This window comes from Rhincodon typus, chromosome 1, assembly GCF_021869965.1.
Source record: "Rhincodon typus isolate 14 chromosome 1, sRhiTyp1.1, whole genome shotgun sequence".
In the NCBI taxonomy this organism is placed as follows: domain Eukaryota; kingdom Metazoa; phylum Chordata; class Chondrichthyes; order Orectolobiformes; family Rhincodontidae; genus Rhincodon; species Rhincodon typus.
This window is the reverse complement of record NC_063332.1, coordinates 47,786,227-47,810,710: the sequence shown is the minus strand read 5'-3', so window position 1 is coordinate 47,810,710 and position 24,484 is coordinate 47,786,227. Positions and strand designations below refer to the sequence as shown.

Here is a 24,484-nt window from a genome sequence, read left to right as displayed (position 1 = left end):
ATGCAATATGATCAATTTCCAAGTTCCTGTATATTCACATGGTTGAAAAAGGTACAAGAATGCTATTTACTGTATCAACAAGGAAGAAGTAATCAGATTTTATTACTCAGTGTAAAAACCTGACTTTGAGATACTAAATAACAATTCTGGTCTGTACGTTTTCACATTATTTCTTTCTCAGCATATTTTACATTCTTAAAAAGTCAAAGATATTTATAGACCTCACCGAAGTTAGGGTTGAAATGTACATTGAAAGGCAGCTACCAAACAAGTCATGCTTATGTTTACGTTCATGAATATTTCATAATCATACTGTATGAAAATTACTTTATGGCTAACTTCTGTGTAGAGCAGAAAACTTAAAAAAAAGTTATTTAATTAAATGTATTCATAATTTGAATAGTCTTATCTAAGCAGGGAATCAGATATTTTATATTTTTTATTATGTTTTTAATATTTTGTACCATGTTTTTGTCAAACAACTTTCTCCATAATAATTGGTTCCAGTTTACAATTCTTTTGTCAAACATAATTTTAAGTACTAAACAACAAAGTATGGTCAAATTCATCAATTCATTAATTATTTTTTGCAAAAATACAGGTATTAGAAATGCAATCAAATTCCAACTTGCTTCTCAATTAGTGTATGGACAGTTAACTATCTTATTACACAAACACGCATATATATATAAAATACATATATATATGGATATAAGCAAAACAATTGGAATCCCCTAGCTTTTAACACAGATGCACACTTGATGAATTGTATGCTTTGCATTTGAGAAAGGGAAGCGCGGATAAATTTCTGGAGTATTTGATACAAAAAGTTCTCTCCTAACTAAGTTTTATAAAAGTTAATGTACAAAATCATTATCTAAAATAAAGAAATTCGAGCATTCCTTCCAACAAATGACAGTAAATCTCCAGGAAACGGTAGTTCCTTCCTCGTTGTGACAGACATCACCGTGATTTACTGCATCTCTAGCTCTGTTCTTTTAGATTTGTTGTTCTGGCTTTTTTGCCTTTTCCTAATGAAGAGAAGGAATCACAAATGTAGGATAATAGTGACAGTTACATCCAGTCAACAGTTCTGACATTATTTATGGCTTGAACACTAAAGTGTCAAAATTCCTCTGTCTACTAATTTAGGTGCATTGATTAACATGTTCACACCACATCCCTATCTGCACTATTTGACAATGTCACAACCAGTTTATTTTGAAAGTATTAGAAATCTCTGTAATGGTGCATGGAGGAACTTGACAAAAATATGTTAAAAATGCACTAAAATTATAGCGAAAGGGATTATCAAATGACCATCACTTACAGACAATTAAGAGTGCATTTACCTGCAGCTTTTTTGTTAAATAGACCCCTGTTAAATTGCCTAGCTCCTGCTGAAGCAGGGAGAATTATTTACATGAAGGACCATCCATACTAATCTTTAGAAAAGAGATCTGTGCCTCCCTGGATATATGCAAATGAAAAGCTGTCTCCCACGAGCTAAAAATGTAATATATTTTAAACTATTAAAGTTGCATTTCTTTTCCTTGGTGGTTTAGGTCAGATCTTAATCTCCTCTCATACTGAGCTTCTTGCACCACTTTATCTATTCCTCCCCTACCCTAGCTTTCTCCCAGCAGTGTGATAATATTTACTGCATGTATTTCACATCCCCTTGTAATTAAACCTATTTATTTTGCTCATAGGTGGATGAGGTTATTGGGAATGCACAAATTCCTGCTGAGGTTGCCCTCCATAATTGCTATTTCTAAGATGAATAAACATTATATATTTTGAACTGCTCAGGTATTTACATTTATTAATGTTATTGGGTCTGAATGAGATCAACATACCTCTGAATGACAAATACAGCTACAAAGGCAATGACAGCAATACCAAAGAGACATCCGAACACAATGGCAGCAGTGTCACCTGACGAGAGAAGGTTTGAGGAAAGTTATTTCATCCTACTGAGACCCAAGTAAAATCACCACAAAAAAGTCATCCTTTGTTCATTGGCAGATATGAAGGTTGTATTACGGGAAGGCAAAGGCAAGTAGATTAACTTATTATTTAGGAAGATCAGTTTTGCCATTAAACCTGAAGAGAAAAGTCAGATATTTACCAGCGGTGGAAACAAGTAGGGACTGTTACTTACATGAAGGACCATTCATACTCATGTTACTCTTAGTGACTTATGGTTTGGATGAGAAGCACAATTAGGACAGCCATAATTTTGCACTGCATAAAGCATAGGAACGTAGAACAGGACTACACCATTCAGAAATTTGAGTTTGTTCCACCATTCAAATAGATCATCAATGGTTCTCAACTCAAGTCAATTTATCCATCTTTGCATATATCCCTGATAGTCTTCCTCACCAAAACTCTACCAACATCAGGAATGAAAATTAAGTTACTTAGTCTTGGAAATAATTTGGGTATTTCACAAAATCCTGCAAAAGTAGTGGTGAACGTGCATAGAACTCAGTGATTTTTGATTCTTTTTGAAGAAAAGGCATATTTAGATGAATAAAATCTGAGAAGATTTATTTGATTATACAGCACTTTAATTTTGTTTCCTATCTGGATATCTTGCCCATGTTTGAAGTCCCACTAGTGGAGCTGGAAGTAGAGAGAGACCTTCCCCTGGCAGGCAGTGGGACAGTGAAGTCCCTTCCTAACACTGATTCATTAAGTTGTAAGGTAAGTAAGATAGGTCAACTCCAAAGTCCAGCAGCAGCTCGGTCAGCATCCTCAGCGTTATCCTGCTAGAAGAGTCCATTACAGAGGCTGCAGGCCCATGGAGAGCAGGAAGGGAGGTCTGGGAAGTGCCAGTGTTGCGGTCAGGCAGGCAAGCCCCCATTGATCTGGGGAAGTCATTAATTACCAGCCGCATGCATGCTGTGCAGCAGCTATTGGTCCATAATTTTGGAACAGTTGTAAAAGTTACATTTTATTGATTTTTTTTTTCATCTGGCAACAACCAGGACAGCCTGCTAAAAGTACAAATGTAAAAGGAAAACAAACTTATTCTGTAAAAGAAGACTGTGCTAATTGGTTAGTGAGTGACCTCTTATTAGTAGATGCATTGCCATAGAGAATGCACCAGATAGATGATGACTGACCATTAGCCACCAAAATTTGTTTGAATTGAAACCAGGCAGCTTTATTGTGAGTGGTCAAGGCATTGTCCTGAGAGAGGAACCAGAGAATGGTGTTGCCTGCTTTGTTAAATTGAAACAGGTGCAATGTGTATTCATGTTTTTTTAATCTGAAAATAACAAGGCCCTGAGTATTAATACAAGTAGCTCCCAGTACATGCAAGTGAACCACACTATGAACCTGACTGACAACCTTAATTTGGTTGCCAGCTTGATTCTTCGCACGCTCGGTATTATTCAACAAATGCAATCCAAACACAGAATCACATCCAACATTTTGAGTTTTGAAAACATAGGCTGATTGGGTACTGTCAGCACCTTGCTTGCCGTGAGCAGCTGAATGGATATCCTGCTTGATATGATCTGATAGCTTTTAGGATTTTCAACTTATCATGACACCAGCCCTGAAATCCAAATGCCTTTTGATCTGATAGCAGTTAGTGGCAAAGGATTAGTTGCTAACAGAATGACACCTTTCAAAACTCAAAAACAATTTGTTTTCCAGTTCAAGTAACAATACCTTCATCTCTTTGCTGAACTTCTTCTTCTTCAGTTTCCACATTGAATCGTCCTTGCCCTTTGGCAGCTACATTAAAAAGAGTACAAAATTAAATAAACATATGCATTCAGTTTCTTCTTTCGTACTTCTAAGTTCCCCTGAAAGTTTTGGATTTTGTTGATTTGTAGTTGTCTTGGACATTGGGAACCATTTATTCCTTGCTAAAGTGCTCAATTTTCCTGTGAGGACCTAGAAGTGTTTGTAAATAGGCTGCTCAACTGTGGGAGACATCACTCAGCTGACAGTGAACTCACTGTGTCTGAAAGATGCCGACCTGGGCACACTCACGTACATATGCACATACATGTGTCGCACAAAACACACTCTGGACTGAAGTCTGTGCCTGTGATGAAGGCTCCGAAGACAGCCACAAAGCTGAGGTTGATGTCCTTTTGGCCGTTTGCAGAATGGCTTGGGCACAGCTTACAGTTGTCATGCAACTAATTAGCTGTCCTCAGGGCTGCTTTCCTTTTAAAAGAATAAAATGAAAAGGTAGCGTTTCAACACAATGGGCATGGGGACCCCAATCAGCCACTTAATATCACATCCAATGCCACATCCCAGCTGGCATTTCAGATGGTGTCTTCCAGCCTATGAATGGATGCTGCTCTCCCAACCAATTACATTCCATCCAGGGGCCAGCCAGACAGGACTTGGTAAGGTATTTTTTTTCTCTGTCAATGGGATGTTCTTGCTGATGTGAAGGCCAACCTCTCTAGCCTGTTCCCAGATGCAGATGGGTTTCCATGGTGATGGCCATTGATCAGGTAAGTGGGCCACAATAACTGTGTACATCCCAAGCCCTCAGGGATGTCAATAGCCTTCCCCCCTGCCATGTGGTGGAGGGCCTGGAATCTGTGGTAGCTTCACTGGATAGGTCTCAAGAACAACAACAGAATAAAGAGCTCCATCTGCAACACCAACTGAGATCCCTCAGTTTAAAGCTACCAGCAGGGCCCTTGTGGTGTAGTGGTAATGTCCCTACCTCTGGGCCCTGGAGGTTTGGGTTCAAGTCCGACCTATATCAGTGGTCAACATTCATTCAGAGCCGTGTGCCTACATAACCGCTCCACTCCGTTCAATTGACAAGGTGATACATTGACCTCCAAGCTTTGGAAGTCAATGCCAGGTACAGACCGTGGAGGTCGGTACACTGGGGGAAAAGTAAGAGGGAATATTGCCAGTGTTGTGTCATAACATAGAGTCATACTGCACGGAAACAGTGGTCCAACCAGTCCATGCTGAACATAATCCCAAACTAAACTAGTCCCACGTACTTGCTCCTATGCCTCTATCCTTTCCTATTCACGTACCTATCCAAATGTCTTTTATTTCTACCCGCATCCATCGCTTCCTCAGGAATTCTACACACAAACCACCCTCTGTGTAAAAGAAAAATTGCCCTTCATGTCTTTCTTAAATCTCTCCCCTCTCAGCTTAAAAATGTGATCCTTAGTCTTGAAATCTCCCATTATTGGGAAAAGGCAACTACAATTGATACATCTCCTCAGAAGTTAATTTAAAATACATGAAACTGCCTTTGTGATTAGTACAACTCAGTAGCCCACAGCCCTGAGTGAACTGCAGCGATAAATCTGCTTACCAATGTTAGTGACCTCTGGGGTATCTCACAACCTATAGGTCGTATACCCTTGAGAATGACCCAGGGGTGGAGTTGGAAGAAATCCGCACACTTGCTGAAGGAATTTTCAGCTCAGCCTTGAGACTCTAGTGCATTGTGGATGGTCTACAGAGGCACAGGAGCAAACCATTATGGCAGGTATCTTCATGAGGCTCCCCCCCCCCCCCCCCCCCCCCAACCCACCCAACCCAAACCTGCTCAAATGCCAAAGCTTCATACAGAAGAATGGGGAAAGAATGAGGTCAGGAACGAGGGCTCACTCTTGGATCATTGCTTCATTGTAGTAGCAACTCCAGACTCAGACCTTTTGCGTCCAGTGGACAATCCCTGGGGGGCAGAAGTGGACAGGGGAAGGAGATTTACTCAACTGTTCCCTGCCCTTTCTTCTTCTCTGTTTCTGGGAGCTAGTAATTCCGGAGGAGAGGAACATTGGACTGATATTTCCAAATTGACCTTGCACCGTACGTCTCAAATACTAAGTTATAGAGACATCTAGTGGCTTTCATTTAGAAAAGATAATATAAAAATACATCAGTTGTCATTATTAGGAAACATAAAATACAGATGGCTATTTATATAAAACAATACAAAATCTCTCAATTTGAAGTAATCAATTGTATGTTGCACCTTAACCAAATTGTTCAAAACTGCTTCAACTTTTGGATTAAATTTACAGAAAGTAGGGAAACTGCCTTGTTCAGTGTGTTTCAAACATTCCTAGATGGTGAAACATAAGAACATAACAAATAGGAGCAGGAGTAGGCCATTTGGCCCTTCGAGCCTGTTCCACCTTTCAATAAGATCATGATTGATCTTTTCGTTGACTCAGCTCCAATTACCCACCCGCTCACCATAGCCCTTCATTCCTTTACTGTTCAAAAATCTATCTCGCAGATGAGGATTTTACACCCAGGAAGGGAAGAAAATCATGAGTTATTGGGTTGGATCTTGGAAATAGTGTGGGGATTTCACAAGATCCCACAAAAGCAGAGGTGAAGGCACATGGAACTTTGTGTTCTTTTTATCCTTTATGAAGAAAAGGTATATTATAGAGGAATAAAATCTGAGAAGATTTATTTGATTATAATTTTAATTTAATTTCCTTTGATTGAACTTCCTTGCTGGATATCTCGCCCATGACTGAAGTCCCACTGGTGGAGCTGCAAGTAGGGAGTGACCTTCCCCTGGCAGGCAGTGGGAGAGGGAAGCCCCTTCATGTCACTGGTTCATTAAGTTGTACAGTAAGTAAGGTAGGCCAGCTCAAATCTAGGAAGCAGCTCAGTCAGCATCCTCAGCAGTATCCCCGCTAGAGGAGTCCATTACAGAGGATGCAGCCTCATGGAGAGCAGGAAGTGACGTCTGGGAAGTGCCAAGCAGGCAGGCCCCCATTGATCTGGGGAAGGTCATTAAAGACCAGCTGCATGCTTGCTGTGGAGCAGCCTTCATGGACTGTGGAGAGCCCAGAGTGGACCTTCACCCACCCCTACAAGCCCCAGTGCTCACTGTAGCTCCCAGTCTTCAATGAGAAACCTCCATAAATGGCAGCAGGATCACTCCAACATGGGGTAAAATGCCCACAAAGTGGGAGGAGTAGTTATCATTAGCTATCTAAGCGGGTCATTTGGGTTCCTGATGGACTGCCACATTTCCTGTGACTCTCATTGCCGCTGACTAAAGGACCTTCTCACTCCCTGCCTGCCCCTAAAGAGGTGGTCAAATTCTGGCTGTTTGTGCTTTGTATGAAATCGGTTGTGCTGGTTTTACCTCATGGCGGGAATCAGCTGCATTTGGGGCGGGTTTAGGGAGACACTGAGCCTCTGTGACTGGTGCTAGTTGACTCAGTCAGGTGGTGTGCACTCCTCCCAGTCACCATTCACACATCGATAGTCTGTGTGAAGGACAGCAAGTAGGCACAACAAAGATAAAGACATTGAGGGAAAAGCTATGAGACAAATACTGCTGGCCTCACACAAGCAGCTGTACGAGGCACTGACCATTGTAGCAGAAAGTTTCAGCACTGTGGCTGAAGAGTCTGCATCTAACCTCTATGATGTCAATGCAATCCTATAACCTGGAGAGTGAGGCCCATTCCAGGATCTCTGTATCTGGGCAGCATCACAACAGGGGGCCACACTGCTACATCTTGCAGCTTGTGCTGTAAGATCTGACGACTGCCCTGCAGACTCCGGTCTCCACAATAGAGAGACTGATGGATTGAATTGATAAAGGGTTTGAAAGGGCCAGTTTTCATCTACAATCTACTGCCTAGCAAATCAGTGGCAGTGCCAAGGCTACTTTCAAAGGAATGGCAGTGACAAAATCAGGACAGTATCTTCTTGCATCTCTCAGGATGATATAAGTGATTTGGATGGGAGTGTAGGAGGAATGGTTAATAAGTTTGCAGATGACACCAAAATTGGTGATGTAGTGGACAGTGAAGAAGGTTACCTCCAGAGTACAATGGGACCTTGATCAGCTGGGCCGATAGACTGAGGAGTGGCAGATGGAGTTTAATTTAGATAAATGCGAGGTGCTGCATTTTGGAAAGGCAAATCAGGGCAGGACTTATACACTTAATGGTAAGATTGTGGGGAATGTTGCTGAACAAAGAGACCTAGGGATGCACGTTCATAGTTCCTTGAAAGTAGAGTTGCAGGCAGACAATGATAGTGAAGAAGACATTTAGTATGCTTGTCTTCAGTGGTCAGTGCATTGAGTATGTTGCGACTGTACAGGACATTGGTGAGGCCACTTTTGGAATATTGTGTATAATTCTGGTCTCCCTCCTTTAGGAAGGATGTTGTTAAATTTGGGAGGGTGCAGAAAAGATTCACAAGGATGTTGCCAGGACTGGAGGATTTGAGTTATGGGGGAGGCTGAGTAGCCTGGGGCTATTTTCTCTGGAGCATTGGAGGCTGAAGAGTAACCTTACAGAGGTTCATAAAATCATGAGCGGCATGGATACATTCAATTGCCATGGTCTTTCTCCTTGGATGGGGGTGTCCAAAACTGGAGGACATAGGTTAAGGTGAGAGGGAAAAGATTTAAAAAGGTAACTAAAGGGGTAACTTTTTCATGCAGAGGGTGATGCATGAATGGAATGAGCTGCCAGAGGAAGTGGTAGAGGCTGGTATCATTACAATTTAAAAGGCATCTGGATGGGTATATGAATAGGTAGGGTTTAGAGAGATAGGGGACTAGCTCAGATTGGGATGTCTGGGCAGCATAGATGAGCTGGATTGAAGGATCTGTTTCCGTACTGTATGACTCTATGAGTCAATGACTCCATAAGTACTTCCATTGGTCTTCAGGTGAGAGTTATGGTTGTAAAGGTAATGATGGACCACTGCAATTCTCTGAAAGTACAATACATTGATCAAAGTGTATTTGTAAATGTATTTACTGTTCAGCATTTTAGACAAATTGAAATGTGCTGCTAGTGTTCGATCAGTGCATAGGTAGAAACACATTAAAATAATTGAGTCTGCTTATGACGTTTGAAAATGGAACATTTTAGTAGTTTGTAGAAATATGAATCCTTTTCAGCTTTGAAAAGGCCGTGATGCCAAAGTGAACACAACAGTATTTACCACATAGTCTCCGACAACTCTTCTTGTTGTCAAATTGGTTTCCATTCCCATGGCATCCGCTGAAGAGGAATGTTTCACAGTCGTTGATGGTCAGATCGTAGTACCACTTCAGGATGTTGGCATGGCAATCCCCTCGTTCTTTTTGCAGATCACACACTGCGTCTGACAAAGAAGAGAAACACGTTCCAATTTACTGATTGGAAAGCAGAGCTTCACCTCATCCTTTCCCCATATTTGTTTCATTCTGATGTGAGGATTATTTTAGTTATCAGGTATTAAAAGAGACAGAGAATAGTGGATTGGAAAAATGGTGGTTGAAGCTGTAGCTATCATTCTTTCTAGCTGTCAGTAAAATCTCCAGCAGGGCATGCAAGACAGCAGCTTTGTGAGATGTAAAATGGGTGACAGTAAATTGGTAGCCCAGCCTGCCACATTTTCTTTATATTTATCCAAAATGTCTCTCCTAAAGCGTTAAGAATCTGCAAGGTCATTCTTTGGTGCTGTCAGGGGGAGGCTCCCCAGCCCCCACCCCCAATAGAGTTGAAGCCTTAGGTGAGGGTGGGGAGCTTTTTGATCAAATAGGAGGGTGCGAGTGGAGATGATATTCCCTCCCTTATGGACAGCCTTCCTCCCCGGATGCCCACTAAAATCCTTAAGTTGGAATGAATGCCTACTCATGGGCCTGATCACCCCACTCTTGGTGTTCAACTAGCAGTGGGTATCAGGTGGGGGGCTCACCATTGCTGGGAGACCAACAAACAAACTCTTGTCGGGTTTGTTTGGGGTCTTCTAGTGTGGGGCAGCCTTGCTCTAAGGCATTCTCTACCTGATTGAGGGATCTTGCACTGGGAAAGGACAGAACCACTGAGAGTAATCCCTGTGCCCTTTCATCCAACCACCCTCACCCATGGACTCTGACCCCTATCCTGCTGCCATACACAGTTCACCAGGGAGCCAATAACAGTATCTGGTGAAGACCCAGCAACAGCTGATTGAGATAACAAGGTGTAGAGCTGGATAAACACAGCAGGCCAAGCAGCATCAGAGGAGCAGGAAGGCTGACGTTTCATCAGCTTTGTCAACATTCATCAGCATTCATCCAAGATGAATGTTGTCGACTCATTACCTTTTTCTTAATATGTTAACTTATCAGCAATGCTAAATTTAAAAGAAAAACTTGGCAATCCCTGTTTATAAAGAACTTACCTCCATCTGGAAACTTTTGAAGATAAGTAGCAGAGCAGGTTTTCAAACAGTATGTTTCATTCAAAAATCTATTACTGTTTCCTCCTTTTCCAGTGTAAACAAACGGTTGGCAACGGTCACCAGCTGAGTCGTAGAACCACTGAATGCTCCTTAATTTAGAATCTGTCACCTCTCCTTCTTGCTTAGGTTCCATACAGGCTTCATCTGTGGTGAAGGAAAACAGAATATTTTTACAAGTTAATAGGTACACTTGGTTATAAATTAATAATAACTAATACAAAGAACTTGCAATTAGTTAATGCCATTTATGCTTCAAACACATACTTGCATTTATTTTTTCTCTAGTTTCCTTGACAAGCGCCACATTTCCTTTTCAAACCCTGTACCCTCAGCCACACATCTCCAAACTGTTGTCCACCCAATTCTATGTTAGCTGATATTGTAAATGATTTTCTCTTCAGGCTCTGTGCCTTTCTCTGAAGATATTTGTTTCCACACTCTGTCCTCAAAAGAAATTCTTGAGCCCATCTTCCCTAACTAGCTACCACTTCAGCTTCAACCTCTCCACTGTCTTAGAATACATTGTTGGCCATCAACTCACATCTAAGCCTCTCCACAAATTCTCCATTTAAAACACTCCAATCAGGTTCCTCTTGTAACATGGAAACAATCCAAGCCATAGTCTCATATGAATTATCCAGGCTGTTCACCCTCAACTTTCTGCAGCATTTAAGGAATCTTACCAACATCAGTCTTCTATTGTCCACTTCCATCTTACCAGCCACTCATAGCCAAAGGTAAAGTTTCTTCAGTAATGGCTTCTAACTCCACTCTGGCATCAACACTACAATATTTAATCCCCTATTCAAACTCATCTACATTGGCAATACTTGCCAAAGGCATCTTCAGATACAGCAGCAGATTCCATCAACAGGTTAATGACTCTTTGATCTTTCTTTTTACAAGGTATTTTCCATTAATTCAATGCTATTAAACTTCTTGCATGATACCAAGTTGTAAATCTATTTTAATTTCGTGTAGCTTAATATTGGGATGACCAAAGCCAGTATCTTTCACAAGTTTTACGTCCTTACCATGAACTTCAACACCCTCTTTGGTCACTGATTTTCATGAACTTGTCAATTCACAAACCAATTTTGGATAGTGGTAAGCTTACTTTCTGACCCCAGATCTACACCATTGCAAGATTCAACTACATAAAATTGTTTGTCACTACCGCTGACTTAGGTTGTCTTTCACCAAAAATCTCTCAAGTATCTTTATAATCTCCAGACTCAACCATTCCAATGGTCTGCTACCTGGTCTCCTAATGCTTCAAGCTCCAGAAACTTCACCTCCTCTGAAATTCTGATGCCGGTATCCTATCCTGTACAGCTTCTGCCTTAACCACCCCACTATGCCTCAAATTTAAGATCCTCATCCATTCACAGACACATCTCCATAAAGATCTCCAACTCTCCCCAACAAAATCTGTCAATTCTTCTGACACTTGGCTGTTGTGTATTCCTCCCCTTTGCTCCAACATTGTTGGCCTGCTTTAAGTTCATCTCATCCCTGTGCTTTTTAACTTCTCTTCAAAATCCTGCCTCATTTTTCCTTCTCCGCTACATTACCTTGTGCCCTATGAAGCATGTTTCTATATGTAGAAAGATTACATAAAAGTATATCATAAGTACACATTAATGTTGTTGACCACTTAAAGGAGAAACATTTTTTACTGAAGTGAAGGAACTACAAATTAAAAAAAACTCCCAAGGAAGTTTGTTTGCTGAGTTGCAGAATTGCAGAGTATTTATCAAATATCCTGTTTATTATCCATGTTCCACAATATCTGAATTATATCAGTATATCTAAACTAGGAAATTGACTGTTCTTGATTTGGTTATTTTTTGTCATACAGGTTTAAAGCTGAACTCATCCTGTGATCCCATCTGAAAATGCCAATAAGAGGGATCCTTGTCCAGTTTCTATTTGGGAAAATGTTACTATATCCAGTCCTGGTGCTGAAATTCCTGTCTTCTGTTAAAGGCAGCTTGCTTCTCAGACTGAACTGGACATCCAACCTTTGCATCGCTAATACACAATGGCTACTGTATGTAAAATCTATTGGCTACATTGTGCCAGGTCAGCAAGGTCTGCGCTCTGTGATTTCCACAATTGAAAAGGACAGAGAAGGAACACAGTCATCTCCACGTTTCTCTTTAAGTTAAAAACCATCCTAGCATATATCAGTGTTCTTTCATCTTCCACTCGATGTGCTTGAATTTCTATCTGACACATTTGTGGGAGTGCCATAAGTACAAAAACTGCTTTGTTAATGGAATTAGCACCCTGCCCTCTCGCAGCGTAAACTGTAATTCATTTATAACATTCACCTGAATCAGGAGGCTCTGGGTTAAAGTCCTAAGCCCAAGACTTGAGCATAAAACCCAGGCTAACATTGCATAAAACCGTAAGAAATAGAAACCATTTGTCCCCTTGAGCCTGCTCTGCCAGTTAATAGGATTATGGCTGATCTGACAATCCTCACGTCCACTTTCTTGCCTTTTCCCTGTAACCCTTGATTCCCTTATTGATTGAGAATCTACCTTTTTCAGCCTGAAATATACATAAGCACTCTGTGTTCACAGCTCTCTGTGGCAAGAGTTCCAAAGTTCCAATTTCAGTGCAGTAATTTGGAGTGCTGAAGACTGAGAGATGTTATTGTTCAGATGAGATGTCAAATCGAGGATGCTGTCTCAAATGGATACAGACTATTGCACTTTTTAAAGATGAGCTGTGACTGTTATCCAGACCAATATATATCCTTCAACCAACAACATTAACAAATCATCTAGACATGATTACTTTGTTGTTTATGGAATCTTGCTATGCATAAATTGGCTGTCATATTTTCTAAATTACAACAGTGACTACATTTCAAATATTTTGAGTTCTGTGGAAGGGTCACTCGAGCTGAAAAATTAACTCTGATTTCTCTCCTCGGATACTGTCAGACCTGCCGAGTTTTTCCAGCAATTTCTGTTTTTGTCTACATTTCAAATGTGTTGAATTGAATTTCACAAAATTTGAAATTATTCTGAGTTCCTAAAAGGTGCTATATAAATGCAAGTCTTCCTTTTCTCTTTCCTCCATTTTGCTGTGACAAATGGGAATGTATGACCATGCATCTTTCTCCCACTCCCATGAAAGAAGAAAATAAAAGGAAGAAAATAAATTCTCTTTTTCAGCTTGCTCTGAATTTTCATGCTGGGAAATTTTACTGAATTGATTCATCTTAATTCCATTCCCTTGTTGCCAAGCAACCTTATTTATATGCATTTAATGCACCTCGAGTTTCATGTGATTCAACCAAATGTTAAGTATTAAGGCTGAAAGTAATTTACATTGTTCATCAGAGACACTCTGTGCGTGAACTCTGACACCAATGTAACAGATATATTTATTTAACTGTTGTTAATGCTACTTTAGTTTATCTTTTAGGAAGAAAACAGCTTTTGTGGTGAACTACTTCATCAAAGTCAGAATTTGTTTTTTGACATCAAGTCTCTCTTTCCCTTCTCCTTTGAACGTGCAGAATCTCATTTTGGAGCAGGATTCTACAGATGTCAAATATCCTGTACTTTGCAAAGTAGCTGCTCTTCATGAGTGAATATAGATCAGACAAGTTGTTTTATGTCATTGACTGAATGTGGGTGTAACTACCAAAGATAGTATTTAAAACTCATCTCAAACCATTTACCAACCACAAGCTACATGGGTTTTGCGAGTGTAAGCTGACATATACTCTCCATTGAAGCATGAAGAAGGAAGAACCTCCAGATCACCTGACTTTGTAAAATCGTAGACTTAGGGAGATGCAATAGTGGTAAAAGTAACATTGTACAGAACTATATAAATATTAATAAGCAAAACAAAAGTAGAGAAAGATATTTTAAATGGGAATGAGGGGTTAATACTAGGGACTGTCATAAGTACTGCCCATGATGATGAGGTCATATGGACTTGTAGGCAGAACAGCTTAGGTTGTTGATGGAGTGAGACCTAACATCGAGTCCTACTCAACATCTACCACACCAATGTAACCTGCAGTTAGTTGCTAACATGCAAAAGGCTATACCTTGTTAACTACTTACTCTTCGAATAAGACCAGGAAGTGGTTTTCCTCTACCACAATAGACCAAACACATCATTTAGTTTCATACACTCAAACACGATAGCGAAACAACCTTCAGCAGGTGCAGCAGCGCATAGAGAATAGTGAGCTGGCGTGTTCATGCAGTTATACTCAACTGATATGCAGAAAGTATTCACAGGTTATTGATCAGAATAGTCACAGTCTCAATTTCCCTTTCCAAGCCCATGTATGCTGAAGCTAATTACAGTGACCCACAATAATTTTAGTTCATATCAGCCAAATCATTAAAGTTTGTGATGGAACTGGGTATTTTCTGGCCCATGTGGTAGTTACAAATTGAGGGATGGAATTGCTAAAAATGAATTTGGAAGATGTCATTTTTGATTCCTTGTCTGTGCTGTAACAATTTCTGAACTGAGATGACAGTAGATGTCACCTATTCCAGTAATCGGCTTGAAGATATAGACATCAGCTAAGGATGTAGTTGAGCTTGAGAGTGCTCATCACTCTCCGAATCCTTTATGTGAACATATGCTGAATTTCACTATCAGTGGAAACCAATGAAATGTTACTGTGTATATTTCCCAACAACATCTTTGATGACTTTTGAGGATGAGGAAGGCAGTGGAATTAACCAGCCAGACCAAAGAGCCATTGGAAAACCTACAGATTGACATCACAGGTCCCCTAACTAATAACTGAAAAAAACTCAGTACCCAGTGATCATGGACCATTTGACCTGATTGGCAGAGGGGTTCCCAGCGTGCAATTACTCAGCACTAACTGGAGCGAGAAGAAATAAAATCAAGGTGGGGAATGTCTTTCCAAATAGATTTGGATTAAGGAGCACATTTCACATTTCATAATGAAAAAATTATGTCAATTATTAGGAATTAAGCAGAAGTTTCACGTCCTGTGCCATTCTCAGAGTTCAGGCATAGACCAAATGAACTAAATATTAAAAACAATAACACCAAAAGCCATAGAATGCAGGGAGAGGGTGGGTGGGTGTTCTCATTATAATACTGATGCAAATAAATGTGACCGCGAATCAGATTGGTCTAACTCCATTTGAGCTAATAACAGGATGGGCTATCTGGCTCCCACAGGGGACAGCTACAAGCAGTGGAGATGTGGTCTCATTTAGAGATCGAGTTTGAAGGTACATGGAAATGTTATGTGAACAGTTAAAGCAGTTGTGATCTGAGGTAAGGGGGGAGCAGCAGGAAATAGGAGGCCAGGAAAGGAGTGAAGGCAGCATGGAAACATGTGATGTGCTGGAGGTAGGAGAGAAGGTTATGGTGAACATGTTCCCTGACAGGCCTAGGCTCGCCCCAAAATGGCAGGAGCCATATGAACTGAAAATGATGAGTCACACCATCATGTGTACAGATAGAAACTTATAACTCTCAGGTTGTATAAGCTGTTTGTTTCATTATTTAGTTTCAGCCAAATCCTCCAAGCAATTGCAACCTGGAAGCCCCCTGACAAGAACAACAGTGTGGGACACAGCCATTGTGAACATCAATAAACCCCCATCTGCGTTGCCAACAGTATGTACAACTGCCTAAGGGAGGCTGTGGAGAATGGGTAAGGGAACTGATTTCATGGTTCTCTGGCTGAATCATTACCCACCGTCATTGTATTCTCCTTTCAGGAAAGAACAATAGGAAAGATCTAACAGGGACCTGGTGTCACATTCTGCTTGCCTAATACAGGATGCAATTGCCTGAACTGGACCTTTTCCACTTCACCATCCAGCCTGATGGGGTGGTAGTGGTTCCTAGAAACCTGTGGCACCTGTTGCCAACCCGGACCAGGCCAATATGATTTATATAAACAATATTGATGAGAATGTTGGGGGCTATGGTGATAAGTAAGTTTGCAGATGACACAAAGATTAGTCAGGTGGTTGACAGTGAGGAAGAAGGTCTCTGGTTACAGGAAGGTATAGACAGGTTGATCAGATGGGTAGATCAGTGACAGATGGATAAAGGTGAGGTGATGTGGAAGTAACAAGACAAGAGAGTATTTAATGAATGGCAGGACACTAGGAAGTTTACAAGAACAGAGGGAGCTTGGGGTGTATGTCCACAGATCCATGAAGGTGGCAGGACCGGGTAGTTAAGAATGCATACAGGACATCTCAGAGGCATCTTAGGCTCTGAGAGTTGTGCAAAACGATCAATCTTTTGTTTTCTCACTTGTACCTTTATCATCTCCTTTAGCCTTGCACCATCACCCCATTTGTCAATGAATCTCGCTTGTCTACCACTGTACCACAAACTTTTCCTTGTTCTTCACTCCCATCTCCCTTATGCCTGCTTCTGTACCTGCTGAAAAATCTGTCACCCCTTTACCAGCTTCCCATCTTGATGAAAGCTCATCAACTTGACACATTGATTTGAATTTTACCAGCCCTAAATGGACCACATTTGAAGGCAGTTAGGGGTGGGAGTGTGGGATTTAAAGTGCAGCGCTTTAAGTTATCTTGCCAACGTATACCCATTTCCCAGTGCTTTTACCAAAGGCTACGCCCCTGGCAGCAGCAGCTAGCTGATATGAGTCTAGTCTGTTTGGCCAGTGACATTTTCTCGAATGGTGCATTGGTTCCCCCCCCACTATGTTAGCAGCCCAGTAACACATTAGAGGTTGCAACCTAGCGCGGAACAGGATCAGCATCATATGATTTTGCAAATTAGCGTAAATATAAGCAGAAAGATTGTAAGCAGCATATCCATAGCCATTTGGAGCTGTTTCACCTGTGTACTGATCTCCAGGATATTTCTAACTGCTATATATGGGATGCTGTTTGTACCTTTTAATCTATTCTAATGTAATCAAGCCCTTCCATCTTGTAATGCCTGTCACTTTCTGTCTACCTGAGGAGAGCTCACTATTCCCAATCAGGCTGCTAAACAGCCTGCCCTTTTGCTCCTCTGAATTTGACATGATTTGATGTATTATTTGATTTGGTTTATTATTATTGTTACATGTACATAAGTACAGTGGAAAGTTTGGTTTTGTGTGCAAAACAGGCAGATCATGACATACAAAGATCATAGGGTGATTGAACAGAGAGGAATACAAAGTTACAGCTGCAAAGAAGGTGCACAAAAGCAAGATCAGCGTTAGATTTTTAAAAAGGCATGAATGGTATGCAGGCAGTACTGGCTCAGCCAACATCACTTGCCATCCCTAATTGCCCAGAGAGCAGTTAAGAGACAACCACAGTGCTGTGGGTCTGGACTCACATAAAGGCCAGACTAGGTAAAGGTGGTGCATTTCCTCCAGACCTTAGTGAAGCAAATGGGTCTTTATAACAATCAACATTTATTACATGATACCAATAGGCTAGCTTTTCATTCCATTTCAAATTGCATTTAAATTTCACCATCTGCCACAGTACAATTGGAACCCAAAATCTAACCCTCATCAGCTTAAAGTTCTGCATTGCTAGACCAGTGATATTACCACTGAGCCTCCACCCTTTACATCCAAGTGCTACACCTCATCACTAATGAATGCAGAGATGGTTCACAAATTGATAACATTCATAAAAATAAATTGAAAGGTACAGCCCCAAAGTACAGAAACGGTCCCAATGTCAGGTTACCAATGTGCATTGGGGAAAAACTGCCCATTAATTCTAGTTTGCTTTCTCCATAGTTGCTGCCTTTACAGGCTGTGTTTTCTCTTTTTAAAATCGGATTTCTGGCATCTGCAATTTTTTTGCTTTTTTTATTAAATTAAACATTTGAATTTCATTGTTAATCACCAAAATGAGCGTAAGCCTACAGTTTGGTTCAAACAAACTAAATCTCTCAAATCCCAGCTTGACCTATGAACAAATGTGCCTTTTATAGAGTTATAGTTGTAGGAAATAAAATGGATTAATTTGGGCCAAAGCAAATATTTCTTCTGAAGAATTACTCCCTTTTTCACGTTCTCTTGATTTTTTTTTCACAACAAAGAAACCTTCAGGTCTGTAAACATTTGAAGAAACGTGATGTGTGTATGCTAGTATGTAAAGCTAAAAGATTCCCTCAAAGTGATACTCATTAAAATGTTAAAAAGATAAATTACTTCATGTAAAGTACACCTGCAAATTGTGGAATCGAGTTTCTCGAGTTCTAATCAAAAATGCATTTTTACAGAATCTAGTCTAAACATTGAAACTTTTCACTGTCCAGTGATTTTAATAATTGATCTCCATTTAATCAAATCAAGAAAGTTATTTCGGGAATTTTTAAAAATTAAGAACTTTTGTAAAAGAAATAAGCCGATCACACAGAGGACCTACTCCATTTTATTTGATTTGCCCACTGAAAATAATGTTGCGAGTGCACATACAAAATTCATCCTGTTTGTGGCAGTATTTAGCTTTCAGTTCCTGATATACATGACACTTAGAACTCATGAGATAACACAGTATGGAGCTGGAGGAACACAGCAGGCCAAGCAGCATCAGAGGAACAGGAAAGTTGACGTTTCGGGTTGGGACCCTTCTTCAGAAAAAAATGATTTTTTCATGGGTTTTTTTAAAGACAATCTTAAATTTGAAATAAATTTCAGAAGAAAAAGGAATAAAATTGATAGTCAACAAAAGTTTATTTGTAAAAGCAATGAGAAGACTATAAAACCAACACTGCATTTAAAACTTTTTTTCTGGATGATGATAAATACTCATTAGTGTACTTCAACCATTACATTAGCATTTTTTATCTTGACAGTTGTACTCTTTAATCTCCTGTTTGCCCCTTTCCTTCTTTCCTGTATAATCTCAGCTCTGACCAAATGAATTGTCGACAAATCCCTCAAAATTTCCACCAATAAGACTGGATGAAAAATGTACATAGGGACAATCTAGTGTGGCTCAGCCAACATATCCTCCACCTGCCTCTCTGTGTGTGTCTCTAATGGAGACACTGGGATTGCCTAACTCACCCCAATCGCCCAACTCTTCCAGCTCATTCCCCAGCAACAAAACAATCTTGAAGTGTGAACAGTGAAAAACTATTTGAAGGACTGTGATTAAGAACTCTAATGAGGATTGACCCATTTAAAAGCATGACCAAGGTAGTGAGCGAAAAGGTTTTAAAAAAAAATTATTTACACACACGCTTGGTTGGAGAATGGAACGTTTTTGACGCAGAAAACCACTGACACCAAAACATTGCTTTGTTTAGGAAAATGTTGAACAAATGCTTGACATAGAGGTGAATGCATGACCTCAGGGGCTAGGAGGGCATGGCCACTGGGCTAATTTTTGATTACTCCAGCAATGAGCTGGCATAGATAAGACCAGCTAATTAACCTTCAGCTTTGTTGCAAACCTCTAAAGTGGAGGAACACAGGAGTGAATTGCATCTTATCATTCTATGACATTTCATTATTTTGTGCTTCTGTGTTGCACTGAAACCAAAGAAATTTAAAAAGACATTTGATTGTTCATATTTGAATTGTGCATGTAACAAGTGGCTAGGATCTGAAATGTGAGTCTGTCAGAGACAGCTTCCAACGTGACTTTCAAAAGGGAAATGAATAATTGCCTGAATAGAAAAAAAAATTGTTGTGCTAAGAATAATGGTGAGGGAGTTGTACTCACTCCTCAAAAGTCATTGACTGACCTCTTTAAGGAACTTAATTGAGAGATAGCAGGAACTGCAGATGCTGGAGTCAGAGTAAATACAATGTGGAGCTGGAGGAACACAGCAGGTCAGGCAGCATCAGAGGAGCAGGAAAGTCGACGTTTCGGGTTTACACCCTTCATCAGGCCTTAATTGATGGCCGGCAAAGAAAGTTTCCAACAGATCTTTGCATTAATGGTGATGGCAAAAAGGGTACAAGAATCTCACCAGGGTAAACTCACTCAATAATTTCCTCCTTTTGCCACTTTCAGGAAGGAGAAAGTGTGCTCTGTGTTTATGATTTAAGCGAAAAGAACAAAGAACAGTACTGCACAGGTACAGTCCATTTGGCCTACTATGCCTATGCCACATGACGCCTTTCTAAACTAAAACTCTTCACCTCCACACGGTCTGTATCCCCCTATTCTCTGCCTATTCATATATCTGTCAAGGTGCCTCTTCAACTTTGCTAAAGTATCTGCTTCTACCACCTCCTCTGACAGCGCATTTCAGGCACACACCACCCTCTGCGTAAAAAAAATTTACCTCTCACATGTCCTTTAAACTTTCCCTCCTTTTACTTTAAATCTATGTCCCTTAGTAATTTACATTTCTACTCTGGGAAAAAGACTCTGACTATCCATTCTATCCATCCCTGTCATAATTTTATAAACTTCTATCAGGTCGTCCTTCAGCATCTGACATTCAAATGAAAACAAACAGTTTGTCAAATCTATTCTCATAGCTAATACCCTCCAAACCAGGCAACATTCTGGTAAACCATTTCTGTACCCTCTCCAAAGCCTTCATGTCCTTCTGGTAGTGTTGTGACCAGAACTGTACACAATATTCCAAATGTGGCCAGACTAAAGTTCTATATGGTGACTAGCCAGTTTTTATACTCTGTGCCTCAACTGAGGAAGGCAAGCCCATATTTTTCAAAATATGAGTAAATCCTGTACCTAAGAATCTTCTCCAATAATTTCCCCACTAAAGACATAATTTCCTGTAATTTCCTGAAATATTGGAGTGGCATGGTGGTTCAGTGGTTAGCACTGCTGCCTCACAGCACTAGGGACCCAGTTCAATTCCTGCGTCGGGTGACTGTCTGTGTGGAGTTTGCACATTCTCCCCATGTCTGTGTGGTTTTCCACCGGGTGCTCCGGTTTCCTCCCACAGTCCAAAGATGTGCGGATTAGGTGGCTTGGCCATGCTAAATTGCCCACAGTGCCCAGGGATGTGTAGGTTTGGTGGATTAGCCATGGGAAATGTAAGGTTACAGGGATAGGGTAGGGGGGAACGAGTCTGGGTGGGTTGCTCTTCAGAGAGTCAGTGTGAACATTTTGGGGCAATTGTCCACACTGTAGGGATTCTATGGAAAAAAAATCCCTGTTGCCCTTCTTAAACGTTGGCTATTCTTCAGTCCTCTGGAACCTCTCCTGTAACTAAAGAGGATACAAAGATTTCGTACAGAGCCTCAGTGGCTTCCTCCTTCAGTATTCTAGGATCCCATTAGGTCTTGAGGTCTTGTCTATCTTAATGCTTTTCCCAACACTACTACCTTTTTTATATCGACATGCCCTAGAAGATCAACATACCCTCTTCTAGACTCACCATCCACCATGTCCTTCTCCTTTGTGAATACCAATGAAATACATTTGTTAAGGACCTCACCCACTTCCTCCAGCTCCATGCAAAAATTCCCTCCTTTGCCCTTGAAGGTTTAATTGAAAATTCCAAATTTCTGAGGGGCTACATATTGGACAAAACTCTAATGTGCAGTGCCAGGAAGAGATGAGAATTTTAAGCTCAAGATGAGAGGCATAGAGAGAGTGGATAGTCAGAGACTTTTTCCCAGGGCAGAAGTGACTATTACGAGGCGGCATAATTTTAAGGTGATTGGAGGAAGGTATAGGGGAGATGTCAGAGGTAGGTTCTTCACACAGAGTGTGGTGGGCGTGTGGAATGCGCTGCCGGCAGCTTTAGAGACTTTTAAGCGACTCTTGGATAGGCAGATGGAGGATAGTAAAATGTAGGGTTTGCAGGGTAGACTGATCTTAGTAGGATAATAGGTCGGCACAACATCATGGGCCGAAGGGCCTGTACTGTTCTATGTTCTATGTTCAATGTTCTATGTCAAGACTTTGCAGGATGGAAGGCCACGTAAATCAGAAAGAATAGGTTGAATCGTTTCATTGATTAACCATGTAAGGAGATAAAAACAGTGACGGAGTGGAACTAATTGAGTTGTTTTTACAAAGATTCACATTGACTTGAACGGCTGAATAAGCCTCTTCTGTGCTCTACCCACTCTGTGTTTCCATGACTATGATGTTCCCTTTTTCAGCTTAAGTTTGGGAGTGGGTGTGTTAGGTGCCAACTGATCTGCCCCCAACTGCTGAGAAAACTGGCAGGATTGTGCACTAATCAGTTTGTTAAGAGCTGACTAGAGAGCTTTGCTGGTCTTCTTGGTCTATCACAGGTCTTGGCAGTGGAGCCAATCCCTAGAACATAACTTAGTGCAAGCAACAGGGTTTGAGGCTGAGCTCAGGTTTTTTGGAATGGAGATGGGAGACTAGCCAGTAGAATATTGGAATAGTGAAGTCCAAAGCTTACAAAGCCATTCAGCAACAGTTGAGCTGAATCATAAGTGGATTTCAGCAAAATTACAGAAATCAATGGAAAGTGTTATGACCAAATAGAGACCATTCAGATTCTCCACATAGAAGGATTTAATTTTCACTATTCACTCTAGCAAAACCATTCATAATTTTTTTACAGTTTACATAATCTCTTCTTAACCAGTCGGTAAAGGCTAAGCCAATCTTTCATTTCCTATATATATAGAAGCTAAACTCCCTTCAAACACCAAACAGCATTGTACCCTCAGACTTTGTCTAGATGTTTGGGAATTGTTCAACTCGCCAAGGAAAGGTTAATTTTACAACTTATTATTTTGTTATTGTTACAGTTGTAAGTTTAAATTTAATTTATTTTTGTGATGTAACATATGCTTTGGTTTTATTTTTGAAAGGTGGTATTTAATATCATATAAAATAAAAGAAAGGTTTACATAACATCTTTCACAACCTCAGGACATGCCAAGGCACTTTCAAACTAATGGAGTACATTTGATGTGTAGTTACTCATGTGATGTAGGAAACAGTATTTGTAGTAGCCCCAAGGCCAGTATGAACTCCTGGCGATGGCAGGAAAAAGACCTATTAGTTTTGACATGATGTTGTCTACATTACAGCACTGAGATGGTTTCAGTACAGGCTTTTAGTGTCCCATTAGTCATCACATGACAAACACAACTAAAGTTCAACATCTAATTCACACAAACAAAGCTCCCATAAACGGCAATGAGAAGATGCCCAGGTAATTGTTTTTAAACCTACTGATTTTACTTATTAAATTAATAACACAAATATATATTTTGTGAAAGATGGAAAACACAATCGCACAAATATTGCTTGCACAGAATAAAACAACGTGACCTTAGGCCCTCCTCAATGGTATAAATACCATTGCTACAGTTGGTTTCTTACATATGGCTAGCATGTGATCATCATTGAGTATTTGCTTTACATCCTTAAAGTACGTGCGTTATTTGCCTTCGTAGAAATATATACTTCAGTTTAACAATAATTCATAGTGTACCGAGCATGAGATGTTATAGGCTTTGTATGAATACAATATTAAGACCTTAATATTAAATTCTGAATAATTTGGATTCAATTATAATTGTAGGGTCTGCTTGGCAAATTGTTGAATAAGGATAAAGTACGATGACCAAAATGGTAACTTACATATAGCATAATGTTTTAAACTGAAAATGTAAGTATGTTTACACAGTTGTGCTATTGCTCGAACTTAACTCTATCTATAAACAATAAAAAGTACATTTTTACTTACTTCTACTTGCAGCTGTCTCACGCAAATTTAACACAGTAAGACAGATTCCCAAACAGAAAGCTATCCTCCTCATCTTTGCTGGAATTTCAGCTGGAGCACCAATGGGTAAAACCTTAACCTGAAGCATGTGTTCAATGGTGTATCGCACTACAAGTACTTGCTCAAAATTTGCTAGCTGCCTTTAGCCTATCGACTTTATAACATATTTTATGATTTAATGGCAGTTTCAACAAAACCAACCTTTTGGACTCTCTACCAATAAAACTGAGTGAAATGACGCAGACAGATAGTAACCAGGCAACCAGGTTGGTGTAAGGCACATATTGAATTTTTACCCCTATTTATATACAACACGTGACCAAATCTACTGCACCATTGTCCACTGAAATACACACCCACAGGTATTTGTAGTAGCCCCAAGGCCAGTATGAACTCCTGGCGATGGCAGGAAAAAGACCTATTAGTTTTGACATGATGTTGTCTACATTACAGCAGTGAGATGGTTTCAGTACAGGCTTTTAGTGTCCCATTAGTCATCACATGACAAACACAACTAAAGTTCAACATCTAAAACAATTTCTCACCATTATTTTATTGGTTTCACAAGATC

General features: G+C 40.3%; 1 protein-coding gene across 1 annotated transcript; it reads right to left on the bottom strand.

Moving 5' to 3' along the window:
• Window positions 1-124: 124 nt before the first annotated feature.
• On the bottom strand, window positions 125-24,075 carry LOC109919421 (carboxypeptidase inhibitor SmCI-like). Its single transcript, XM_048603109.1, has 6 exons — window positions 23,875-24,075; window positions 10,168-10,371; window positions 8,962-9,123; window positions 3,691-3,756; window positions 1,860-1,938; window positions 125-1,031 (listed from the first exon to the last, which is right to left on the bottom strand). The coding sequence occupies exons 1-6, from the start codon at window positions 23,999-24,001 to the stop codon at window positions 974-976; spliced, it is 696 nt and encodes a 231-aa protein (XP_048459066.1). The 5' UTR covers window positions 24,002-24,075; the 3' UTR covers window positions 125-973.
• Between the last annotated feature and the right edge of the window lie 409 nt (window positions 24,076-24,484).

Bases quoted from the DNA above. Each gene is read 5' to 3' on its own strand.
- LOC109919421 (XM_048603109.1), bottom strand. From the start codon at position 24,001: ATGCTTCAGGTTAAGGTTTTACCCATTGGTGCTCCAGCTGAAATTCCA. The intron at 10,372-23,874 runs GTAAGTAAAAAT...CCTTCACCACAG, and splicing joins TGAGACAGCTGCAAGTAGAA to ATGAAGCCTGTATGGAACCT. The intron at 1,032-1,859 runs GTATGTTGATCT...TCTCTTCATTAG, and splicing joins GCTGTATTTGTCATTCAGAG to GAAAAGGCAAAAAAGCCAGA.